Source organism: Camelus bactrianus, chromosome 24 (assembly GCF_048773025.1).
Source record: "Camelus bactrianus isolate YW-2024 breed Bactrian camel chromosome 24, ASM4877302v1, whole genome shotgun sequence".
In the NCBI taxonomy this organism is placed as follows: domain Eukaryota; kingdom Metazoa; phylum Chordata; class Mammalia; order Artiodactyla; family Camelidae; genus Camelus; species Camelus bactrianus.
In genome coordinates this window covers 2,151,841-2,164,653 of record NC_133562.1, presented here as the reverse complement: position 1 = coordinate 2,164,653, position 12,813 = coordinate 2,151,841, and the positions used below count along the sequence as shown (strand labels likewise).

At 34.1% G+C, this 12,813-nt stretch overlaps 1 protein-coding gene across 8 annotated transcripts in view; it reads left to right on the top strand.

Moving 5' to 3' along the window:
* The window catches only part of ANKRD12 (ankyrin repeat domain 12), a 107,556-nt gene that overhangs the window by 29,665 nt on the left and 65,078 nt on the right, over positions 1-12,813 (top strand). For 7 of the 8 annotated variants that reach the window (XM_074352422.1, XM_074352421.1, XM_074352424.1 and 4 more), the window contains exon 3: positions 8,779-8,926. In XM_074352422.1, coding sequence (XP_074208523.1) covers positions 8,779-8,926 — 148 coding nt within the window. Of the gene's footprint in view, positions 1-1,798; positions 1,894-8,778; positions 8,927-12,813 lie in introns of all 8 variants that reach the window. The other variant, XM_074352425.1, reaches the window with a different exon arrangement.

Here is a 12,813-nt window from a genome sequence, read left to right as displayed (position 1 = left end):
ATACTTTCATTTTTTTTTTCTTGCTTGATTGCACTGGCAGTCTCTGCTTTTGATTACAATGTTTAATCCACTCACGTTTAATGTAATTATGGCTAAGGTTGGATTTTTATCTCCCATTTTACTCTGTTCTTAGGTATCTCATGTCTTTTTTCTCTCCCATCTTTGCTGCCTTTATTTAAAAAATATTTTTCAGTATACTGTTTAAATTTTTCTGATTTTTTTAAACTATGTTTCTTGAATGATAATCTTAAAATGTTGATCTAGGGATTATAATGTGCATGCTAATTACCCAGGTTAATGTTGACTTAATTCCAGTAAAATATAGCAACCTTGCTCCAGTATAGCTACATTTCATTCCCGTCCTTTGTGTTACCTATGTAATATAGATTACATCTACATTTGTTATTCACCCCAAAACAGAATGTTATAATTACTGTTTTATACAGTCTTCCTAAGGAATAAGAGAAGAAAAGAGAAATATATATTTATACAGTGTTTTGTTTTTACCTATAAATTTATCAATTTTGGCACTCTTAATTTCTTCCTGTGAATTCAGAGTACTCTTGTGTCATTTCCTTACAGTCTATAAGAATTTTTCTTATTATTTACTATAAGACAGATCTTCAGCTGTGATTTCTCTTAGTCTTCATTGATTTAGGAATATCTTGATTTTGCCATTTTTAAAAAACAGCTTTATTGAGATGTAATTCACATACCATACAATTTACTCATTTAAAATGAATAATCCAGTAGTTTTTAGTGTATGTTTACAGAGTTGTGCAGTCATCACCTCTTTCAATTTTAGAACATTTTCACCTGAAAAAGAAACCCTATGTACTCACTCCCCATTCTGTCCCCAAATCCCACAGCCCTAGACACCACTAAATCTCTTTCTGTCTCTATAGATACAGAATTCTTATTTGACTTTTCCCTTTTAGTGGATTGTCATCCCACTTCTTTCTCGCTTTAACTGTTTCTATGAGAATTCAGCTGTTAATTGTGATGATTTTTTTCGTTACTCTTCTCTTTTGCCTTTAAACAATTTGACTGTAATGTGTTTAGGATCCCTTTGTGTTTATCCTGCCTATGGTTTGTTGAGTTTCTTGTAGATCATTTGTTTTCATGAAATTTGAGGTGTTTAATTTACTGATTCTGTTTTTTTTGTTGTTTTTTTGCCATCTCATACCTGCTGTTGAACATACCTGATGCATTTTCAGTCACTCTGCTTTTCAGATCTTCTCTGTGTAATTTTTCTTTATTGATAGTCTCTATTTGATTAGTCATTATTGTCATACTTTAATTCTTTAAATATTATTTTCTTTCTTTCCTTTCTTTCTAATAGCTGCTCTCTTGACCCACTCAGAAGTTTCTGTTAAATACTTTTTTCCCTTGCTTTTCTGTCTTAATTTTTATTGAAAATTGGACAGTTTAGGTCAAACTATAGCAGCTCTGGATTTTCATTATTTCCCCCCTTAGAATTGTAATTGTTGCTAGTTTGTTTGTTTTTAGTAAAATGTCAGGCATTTTTCTGCAGGTATTTGTCATTTTGTCATGACCACTGGTGTCCATTTTAGGGGGAGTTGTTTGTTTGCTTTTAGCCTTGCTTTCTAGGGGTTGCCCTGGGTCTGCATAGGTCAGTTAGCAGCCATCAGTTGGTCCAAGGTTGTGCACAAACACCATGAGCTGGTAAGACTTCCACCTTCCACTGACATACTTGCATGTGTGTTGGGGAGTGTGTTCAGTGTTCAGGCATTTTTCAAATCTGCCCTAATACTTACTTTCTTTTGGGCTTACCCAGGTCTTCCCTTCTGTGTGCGGCCTCCTAGTCAACTAAGGATGGTGTAGAGAGCTTGGACCTCACAGGTCTTCCCTGCACGTGCACACAGCGTCCCCGTGAGTGAGGGGTGGGTGCCGAGCTTAGTGTGAACACAACCTTAAGCTGGTAGAACTGTGGTTTTTTCCCCTCCATCCCTTTCCTACCCTCTTTGCTATTTTTAGCAACAGTGTAGCTGGGTGGTAGGTTTTTGGCCTCCTTTACCAGTTCAGGTCGACTCTCTGGCAGCAAAGAAAGATGCTGGTTTTCATTGCCAGCCCCACCCTGGTACCACTTCATGCAAATTAAGCGTTGGTGAGGGAATGAGAACCACCCCAGGCAAGAATTCCAAATTCACTCACTGTTCTTACCTGTAGTTCACCAGTTTTTCTTGAAGAAAATGCTTCTCAGTTTGTTGTTTGCTTTTGTTCAATTTCTAGAGCCTTGAAATGGTTGTTTTTGACAGCTTTGTTCAGGTTTATGATTGTTCTCTTGGGGAGATAAGTAGCCAATATCTTTACTCTACCATAGGCAGAAGTTCTCCCCAGATGTATTTTAATATGCCAAATCTTAAGGAGAGTGATTCCGTTGACCTATTCACCTTATCCAGCAAACCTTATATGGGATGCCTGTTGTGTTATGTGCGTCTCCTGTGGCCCTTGGAATAAAACAATGAATGATCAAGTCCTAGCCTAAATCTTTTTTTGAGGACATGTAACTGATTACTCTACCAGTGTGTCTGGAATGTTTTGCTCTCAGGACCCTTTGATACTCTTCAACGTAACTGAGGAGCCCAAAGGGTTTTTTTATATGTGGACATGTCTGCTGATATTTACAATACCAGACATTAAAACAAAAAATTTAAATGTTCACTAATTGCTTTAAAAAACAATAAAACTATTACACGTTAACACAAGTAATGTATTTCTTTGAAAAGCAACTATATATATATATATACACACCAACACAAAAAAAAATAAGTTAGAAGAGGGTTGTTGTTTTGAAGATATCTTCTATGTGTAGCTTAACAGAAGGTAGCCAGATTCTCATCTACTTCTGCAGTCCATATGTTCTGATACCACGTGTCATGTGGTCGCTAGAAAACTCAAATGTACATTCTTTAGAGAATGGGAAAGATACACTAACATCTTAATATTATTGGGAGCAGATTTCTGACCTTGCAGATCCCCTGAAATGTTCTCAGGAACCATACTTTGTGGATGTCTGTGCTGTCGTCAGAAGCACACTAATGAAAGTATTCGAGTGAAAAGGAGAGAAGCAGTCAGTTCTAGGGTGTTCAGGGGTAGGAAAGGTGCTTAATCTGGATTCTCAAGGATAAATAAGTACGTGACCAGCAGAAAAATGGGGTTAAAGGGGCAGTCTAAACGGGGGCTGTGAAAAAGACAGGAGTGTGTTAAACTAGTGCATAAAGTTAGGACGGTTCATTATGGCCTTGTGTGCCTTGCTGAAGATCTTGAATTTTATCCTGTAGCCATTGAGCAGAAGGGAAGGGCCATGGTGGAGTCCAGAGACAGTGTTATTTAAAACCCTAAGGAAAAGGGAGTGTGGGCCGTGGCTGTGGGGATGCAAAGAAACTGGCAGATCTAAAAGACACTGAATTAATTAAACTTACTTGGGTCTGTAGAAAAAGTAGTCTGGGTCTACTCAGAGGTTGATTGGACTATTCCGAGAGAGCATTCAGAAAAAGGAGCAGATTGTTTCGAGAAGAATGTTTGGTTTGTACTTGTTGAATTAAGTTGCCTTTGGAACATTCAAGTAGAAGTGTCAGTAGGCAGTTAGATATGAGTCTAGAGCTTGAAACAGCTAGACTAGAAGTAAATCCATGAGGATTTGTGGGAGAATGAGCCATAGGTGTGGAGGTGTCACCCAGAGGGAGTAGGACAAGAGTGGAGAAGAGTGTACCCTAAGGAACTCAAAGGTTTCAGGTGGAGTCGGGAGGGGAGGAGCAAGGAGAACAGAGAGAGAAGCCGGAGAAGTTACCCAGAGAAGTCAGAGTGGGTGTCTGTTGCCAGACGCCCCAGAAGCTAATAGGGAAGACGGGGCCATTGGATTTTATCCAGTGAGACTCCTTACCAGTGACCTTGATAAAGGTCAGTTCAGTAGAGTTGTTAGAATACAGTGTTGTTAGATTTGAGGAAAGAATTAAAATGTTTATTTCTAAATGTTTAAATGTAGTGAAGGTTGCATTTGTGAAATTACATCTGAGCTACTTGATGTCAGTTTTTTGGATTTGAATTTACAAGGCTAAGGTTGTTGAAGCTTTTATTCTTCCTAGGTACTTTGTATATTTTTGAAAATTGTCACTAAATATACAGTAGTCCTGAGCATTGCCATCATAAAAATGTGATTTCTTTAAAGTGTACAGGCAAGCAAAAAGCAAACTTTTTACTACTGTATTTCTATTAAAAACATTGCTTAGGAAAGTTAAGAATACTTATTAATCATTAGATATATAAAATAAACACGAAGAATAAATGCAAACTATTAAATTCCTCATTTATTAACATTTGGCCTATGTAAAAGGATATATTCAACTGTTCTCAGTCTCAATCATTCAGTAATTTTTCAAGACTACGTTTGTTTGGGTAAGAGTCAGAAGCTCTTCCAAGGCAACATGCATGGTGCTTCCTGACATGCTTTGGGGTTTCCGAGCAGCTTACCATCAGAAGCTGTTGTTAGAAATAATTTTCTTCAGTTTTAAATAGATTTTTTGACTGCCTGTTTGCACCTTAAAGAGGACCATAATTTCCATTCCAAATTTCCTGCTTATAGACCATGTTATTACTGCTTCTTATGACAAAATATGGTTAGAAGGGACAGTAGGAGAGAAGGTAGCATGACTATTACTCATTTATTTGCAAAGCATATTTTTAGGATTGTCTTTTCTTAGTGAGTGAGTGGCCTTGAAGCCAGCCTCTAGCTTCTGCTGAGTTTTTTCTTCCATAAAATTTTTAGAAATGAATATATAGTTCTGTTAAGTAAATAGAGACCTTATTTACAGTTTAATGTGATACAGACATTGCTGTTATGAGATTTTAAATTAATAAGTTAAGCTGAACCAAAATTTAATTTCTTAAATGCATTTAAATAGACCATAGTTTTAAATAATAATTACATGCTATAGCAATATACTTTTTATATAAAGTGCTTTCATTACCTCATTAAATACTATAGTGGTCAGCGTTCATCAAAAATGTCTGCTCAAAATTCTTCAAATATTTGTCTTTTAACTGCTAATCTGTGGGGGTTTTACCTATTGGTTTTAGTTTGAAATTCTTTCCACTGAAGTTTTTAGCTATGAATTAGTATTCATAATTTGTGAAACAAAATCTTATAAAACCTCTTCTGATAATGTAAAATCTGGGTTAAACTCATAAACTATGAGAGTGGATCTTACTTATCTTTCTAAATAGCTTTGTCCTGTCCTTTTCATCATCAGTATAGTTCAGACCTTCATTAGCTTTTCTCCACATGATAATCAAGAAATTTTCTTTTATTATTTAAGTAATACGATACATGTTCATTGTAGAAAAATTAGAAAACATATGTAAGAATAATGAAAAAAGAAATTGCCTTACCAAAAACCACGAAGGCTCTTTTACCCTACCCTACTTGCACGCTAATTAGTTTCATGGATTCTGGCAGAAGACATGAGACTCCTGAGTCAGATAAAGGAAAGTTTTGTCATAGCAACAGCAGTAACCGTACATCAGCATTTGTGCCTGGTCTATGAGCTCTGTTTCTCACAGAGGGTCCCAAAGAGGGCCAAGTGACAACTACATATACAGCAGATTGTGTTACAGGAAAGGAACCCCAAATCTTTTATAATGGGCGATAAGTCTACCTGACCTTTGCCCTAATGGGAGAAATTATTTATTATAAAAAACAAAACAGATCTGATCTCCCTCTGCTCCAGAGGGAGACACTATCTGTGTCTTCCAAGGCTGTTCTCTATACAGATACCCTTGAAAAGACAGTCCAGAATAAAAGGATTTAGAGCATTTGCTTGCAGGACATGTGGAAATGCAGGGGAGCCATGAAGCGTTGTCCCCCAACACTGGTAACGCCGTTGCCGCAGACAGCCAGCAACGTTTGTTTTATATCCCTCTAGAGTTGTATGTGTTTTTTAAAATTTTCTTTTTTTCTAGGTAATTTTTTACCTCTTCATTTTTCTATCTTGCTGAGTTGATAAAGGCCACTAGCACATCATTTGATACCAGCAGTGATAGGAGGTCATTCTTGTCTTGCCATTGAAAGAAAAACATTAATATAAGTGAAAAAGACAGAGTACTTCAAAATTAAAAAGTGTGACTCTGTTAGGCATATTATGTCATCGATATGAAAGAAGAATGTGCCAGTGATTCCTGAATTGTCAGAATATTTGTACCATTTGATAATACAGAAATTTCCAGACAACCACAAGTAACTATTTCCTTTGAAAGTTACTTTCTCTGGATCTGAAAATAATTTTTAAAGTGGCAAAAATCTCAACAAAAACACTTTGTTCAAGTAACACTTTCAAGGATAATTTTATTTTAGAGAACAGAGTAAGTTGGTAGTGGGTATGGATGCTCACACTGATCACCATATTCGATATTGCACAGGAGAGCATGATGAATATATTCTTGTGAACATTTTTCACTTAATATACTCTCAAGTTGATTTCTTTTATGGCCCAGAACAGTATCTTTATGTATGCAGGTGCAAGGCAGAAGGGACATCTTTATGTTTTTATTAGATTCTTTCGTTAATAACAAAGACTCATATTTCTAAGGCAAATCTCTAGAACCTTGCTGGTTAACCTTTTTATTAATCATGCCTTTTTATTTCTGATGCTTCGACATCTGGGGCCTTGCTGACCCTGGGGAGACTGCCCTTCCCAGGACTAGTCAGTTCTCAGAGACAGTGAACAACTCAGTTGGTACTACACCTTTCATATGCAAACGGACCTGTCTGGAGTCCATCTTATCCAGCTCTCACACTCTGGGCCACTGTCCCACTGCTCTAATAATCGTCTCAGAGCCAGTTACCAGACAACTGGAAAAACAACACCTAACCCCAGAGCCTGCTGAAATTATTCAAACTAGCCAATCCTAAACCTGCTTACTCTGCCTTGCCTTTTCCTTCCTGTGAAAACCACAGTGTAAGCTTTTGTTCATATTTCCTTCTTCTCCCTCTGCCTCCTGACCCTGCATGGTGCTTCCCCGTGTGGCATTGCCCCCTCTTCTTTGTAACTCTTGAATGACAGACTGTCTTCAGTGGCAGTGGTCTCTGATCTGTTGGCCTCACCATTCCAGAATAATAAAATCTACATTTTGCAACAACCTTATAAGCAAAGGCATGCCAGTTAAGCTCCATTTTTATTAGCAAAACTGAAAAAACAAAGATTTTCATTTATAACTAGGAAATAAATTATATGAGGCTTTTATTCTTCAGTAATCTGTACCAGTTAAGATACATGGAAATCACGTTCTCTTCCTAATTTGCTAATAGATTTATCAAGAATGAATGTAGATCGATTCAGTTGTTATTGTCAACCTATTAAGATCATCATACGATTTTTCCTTAGTCCTTTGATACAATGAATTGTTGTAAGAGATTTTCTGATAATGAACTATTTTTATATTCTTTGGGTGAACCCTGCTTGGTTATGATGTATTATCTTTCTAAGACACTAAATTTGATTGAAGTTTATTTTTGCACTTACTTCATAAGGAATTTACGTGTACTCTTCTTTGGTGTTTGTTTTATTTTGCACTTGTAAAATGGATTGAGTAGCTTCTAATCTTATTTTTATGTTTTAGTATTGTTTATATGAAATGGGAAATATCTGTTCCCTGAATTTTTTATTAAAAATCTCTTGTAAAATCTTCTGGAATAGGTACCTTTTTAAACATAGTATCTATGGCTATTGCGTTTATTGTCTTCTGTGATCACTGATCTGTTCGGTTTTCTATTTTTTCATGACCAGTGTTTAGTAATGCATGTTTTCCAAGAAAATAATCCATTTTCCAGGCCTTAAGTTATTAATGGTCTAAAAATGAATACAGTATTCTTTAGTAACTTTAAAAAAATTTTGGCTATTTTTTTTAATATCCCTCTGGAATTGTATTTAAGTCTCAATCCCAGTCTTTTTTTTTTCTTGTTTTTTTCCTCTTCTCTCACATCTTCGTGATGAGACTCACTAAAAGTTGAATTCCATTGCTCGTTTTGAATCACCTTTTGGTTAATAAATTCTACTTAAAAAAAAATTCAGTATTTTTAATGCTCCTCCCTACTCTTCCTTCCTTTTATTTACTTTCTGTCCTCGATCAAAAGCTTAGTATCTTCTGCAGTCTGAGTCTACTTCTAGTTTGCTTCTGAAAAGTCTCTATAATTATGGTATCTGTCATTTATTATCACAGTTTTTAAACTCAACAGCTAAGGTTCTGTTGCTTAGTTCTTAGTATCTAGCATGTTTTTCCAAAGGGTTATCATAGCTCGATTAAATATGCTGTACCAATTTGGGTGCTGGATTCTAAGAGTGAGTTAGTAATTACTGTAGACCGTGAGGGTAGGATACATTGTCTACATGAGTGGGCACGTGGTGTTAATAAAATGCAATCTGCTTATTGATTAAATCCAGAATTGCTTTTTCAGATTTAAATATTTGTTCACTGGTGATGTCTGTCTTATACTTAGACATAGATTTCTGGTATATTAAAGATACATTGTTTTATTGTTATTTTAAAATTATTAAGTAAAAGGGAATATGAAACAAGTTAGAAAAAAATGTTATAGTTGTTGAAAGTGGGTCTTGAGGACATTGAGGACAATGACGGTTTGTAATAAAATACCCTTTCTGCTTTTGTGTACATTTGAAAATTTCCTTCATGAAGTATTTTTCATACCGTATGGCTTGGCTAATATTGTTATAACTTTATTCATATTTGATTTTTTAATAGAGTAAAGACAAGATTGCATCCTATAGCAAAACTCCAAAAATTGATCGAAGTGATGTGGGCAAGGAGATGAAAGAGAAATCGTCCATGAAGCGTAAACTTCCTTTTACCATCAGCCCATCAAGAAATGAAGATCGAGATTCAGACACAGGTAGGGTAATTTGTTGTTTTGTGGTAAATTTTCAGTCATTCTTTTACTGAGATTTTCGTTATCATTCCTCTTGTACCCCATTTTATAGAATAACATTTGTATTTCAGGTTTATCATTTTGGGGTGGAAATTCATATATTCCTCACCCAAACATGATTTCTAATTGTAGATGAAAACAATTTGCTTTTTTTTCTTATTCTCATTGTTTATTAAAAACCTCTTACCATTTTCAGAACTAAATTTTTTGGGAAGCATTTCAATGATGAAAGTTTTACTCGGTGATATGGAGCATAGAATATGGTAGATTTGAGAAAAAGTTGTTGAGTTTTTGTGGCCAGATTATTGAACCCACCAAATAAAAAAGTTTAGCCACTTTAGATTCAGAAATGAGTCAGAAATACGTCCCTTCCAAAAACAAAAAAAATAATGAGGCTGCCTAAGCTCAATTTATAGTCCTTTTTTTCTCAAAACTCTTATACGTCAGGGATACTTGATATCGTCAATCCCAGTTATGCATAATAGATCAGAACCTTATTACTACCGCTATCTAATAAATTACTAGACTGTATTTTAGCCCTGAACTACTCATTTCTGGAAACTAATATGAACTTGAATGTTTGTTATATATTTATCAAAATTATTTTATTCCCTGAATGAAATATTATTAATGAACTGTTTTTAAGAATGTTTTAGCGACACTCACAGAAAGTCAGTGTTACAGTCTAAGTTTATGTACAAAGATCATATCCCCCTTTTATCTTTCTAGCCATCTTAATGATCAGTATGGAAATAATCTTGACTCCAGAATTTGTGAAAATACTCTCAAGTCTTTTGAAATCCCCTGTGTTGACATAGCTTTAGAAATGCTTTATTTTAGTGTACACTTTTATTAGGTAGGTTTCCTTTTGTGTGTTTGGCTCTCTCTTAGCTTGAACTAGAAATTGTTCTTAAACACTCATGACATTTTTAAACCTTGAAAATTGCTTATTTGTAGTGATTAAGAAACTATGTGCTTTGTTCATTTTATGTTACACAGACTACTTCTAACGGTTCAGAATCTTGTTTTTTTTGAAGCCTTACTCTCCTTGTCCCTAAGCATTGTTCTCCAGCTGTCACTAGGTCACTTGGCTGAGAAGAAGGTGCTTATGTGCCTTTAGCTTTGCAAGATTTAACTTTTCTCATGCTTTCTCCTTGGAAGTCCTTTTGTTCGTCATTTCTAAAGCAGTTATATTAACCAGGTTTTGTTTCCCAATGACAATGATATTCCTACTAGTAGTTTGAAGAAGGGACTTAGAAAAATTCAAAGAATATTTTTAGAAATAGGTAAGGTTTTAAAATAATGTACTTCTCATTGGAAGTTTTATTATTGGATCAGGTGGATTATTTGTCTTTTATTTTGCATGAAATAATGGAGAAAGGTTTAGTGACATGTGAACTTTAGGCAGTGAATAAACAAATCTAATTTATATTTTATTAATGGGATTATATGCTTTTCCCCCCGCTACAGTTTTTCCACTATTTGAATTTAATGGGATTTTTTTGCAGCTCTGTCTCTTTAAGACTGTTTCATAAAACAAGCTCTTATTTTTCTTTTGGAACGGTTACATGCTAACCTTAAATGAGACTTTGATGGACTTGAGCATATGTTTATATTTTTGGTAGTCTGAATTTATAAATTTTAGTAAATCACAGATGAAGGCTTTATTTTTGCACACGCACACATCCACACACACATACAAAGCATTAAGAATTTCACCAGGCCCAAAGCAAAATGTCTTATTTATAGTCAAGCTGTCTTATTTTCATAATTAAAAGAATAAAATAGAATCCAGAGTACTATTAAGTGATACTTTTCATATGAAAGATAATTATAGCTTTGGACCTCATATTTAACATTGGTTTTCATATGGAATGTATTATATTTTAAACAGTGAGCTAAAACTATAAAGAATAAACTTATAGAAGGGAGAAATATTTACAACATATATGGCAACCCTTATTTTTATTAGTGGTTAAAGTTCTTTTAACGTGAAGAGAAAAACATAAAAATGGGAGAATGAACAAAAGATAAAGGCAAGTAGTTCAGAGTAACCAAAGTATAGTTACCAAAGAAATATATGAAAAAAGTATATTAATAGTAGTCAAAGAAATACAGTTTATAATGATTAACACAATTGTCATTGGCCTAACTTAAAAACTGGTCCCTGGTTTGAAATAAGAACTTGCTTTTAGTTGGTCTGAATTACAGGAATACCTTGTTGGAGGTAAATATAACAACATATATTAAAAACTAAAAGTTTATTAACATTTGACTTATTCTTTTGGCATTTATTTTATACAGACAATTACTGATGAGAGTAAAAATCATCTTCAAGTATGTTTATCTCAGTTTTCTTTATAATAACAAAAAAAGGAACATAGTTCAAGTAGTATAGAATTTGTTAAATTATAGTAAATTCAATGAAGAAATGATTTTTTACCCTTAAAAATAACACTGTGGAAGAATATGCAGTATGACATGGAAAGATGTTTGTAGTATACAAAGTGAAAAAGTAGGTTATGAAATGCTATGTGCTATTTGATGTTAAGTCGTATTCTTTACCTAAATGCATATTCACACAAGGTGTATATAAACACACATACAGAAAGATAAGATTATTTAAATACAAAGACTGTTTCCTTGTAGAACTAAGCCTAAACCTAATGGGCTTATTATGGCTTCTGGACAAAAAATGTAAACATTGGAAACCCTGACTTAGTGAAGAATACAAGAACAAAGAGGGAGGAATAAGGAAAAAATACTAATAGTGCTACCCAGCTTGACATCTCTTGTAGCAAGGGATTAACTGATAGTGTTTAAAACTGAAATAACATGGTTTTTTAAAAATTATTACTTAAAATTTTTTATCTTTCCTTATTTAAAATGCTTTTATCTGTATGTTTATATATATGTGTGTGTATATATTTTAGTATGTGATGTCTCTTATAGAGAAGCATTTCCTCTAGTTTTTTTTCATGTTGGATTAAACTAAAATTAATCTTACACATTTTTATTTAAAGATAGCACATATATATGATATTTTCTTATTGTTACTTAAATTGATTTCTCTTTCCCTCTGCTAGTTCATCTGTCATATATATACATATACATATACATATATATATATAGAGAGAGAGGCTTTGAATGATGCTCACGAGATGTTTACATTTTATTTCCAGGATTTGGGAATGATTTGTTACTTTCTTCTTTGTATTCTTTTATATGCCTTGAATTTTTAAAGTAATAAGCATACATTATTTTTATAAAACACAGTCATTTCTTTTTTAAAATGACATTTATATTGTCCAAGGAGGGCTCTGGTCCTCAGAATCAGCAGTGCCATCAACTGGACGAGTCACTCTTAGTCTTCATTTTGAGATACCCCAGTGTATCTTCAACTTCCTAAATTCTTAATTTAATATTTTTTAATTTTTTGAAAGGTAAGACTTTCTAGAAAAGTAATTACTTGACTAGACAGATAAAATTTGGGGGAAAATTGCAGTGTAATTTTGAACTCATGCCAATGGGTCCTTATAGCTATATCATAATACTATACATTTCAACAAATCTCCAGTATATCTACTTATATCATTCCAGTATCTATCCCACATTGTCCTGTCCTGTCAGAATTCCCATAAACTTTGTCCATGAAATGTTGAGAGGCTAGTGTATACAGGGACTCATTGAGCCCATGGATGCATCTACATCTTACCTAGAAGACAAATTACTTCTTACACCTACTGCATCAGCTTGTTTTATCACTTATTTTTAGCCTTTATTTTCAGTCTTCCCTCATGCAGAATCCTGACAGGGTAAATTGCTGTAGCTGTAACAGAGGTAATTTATAG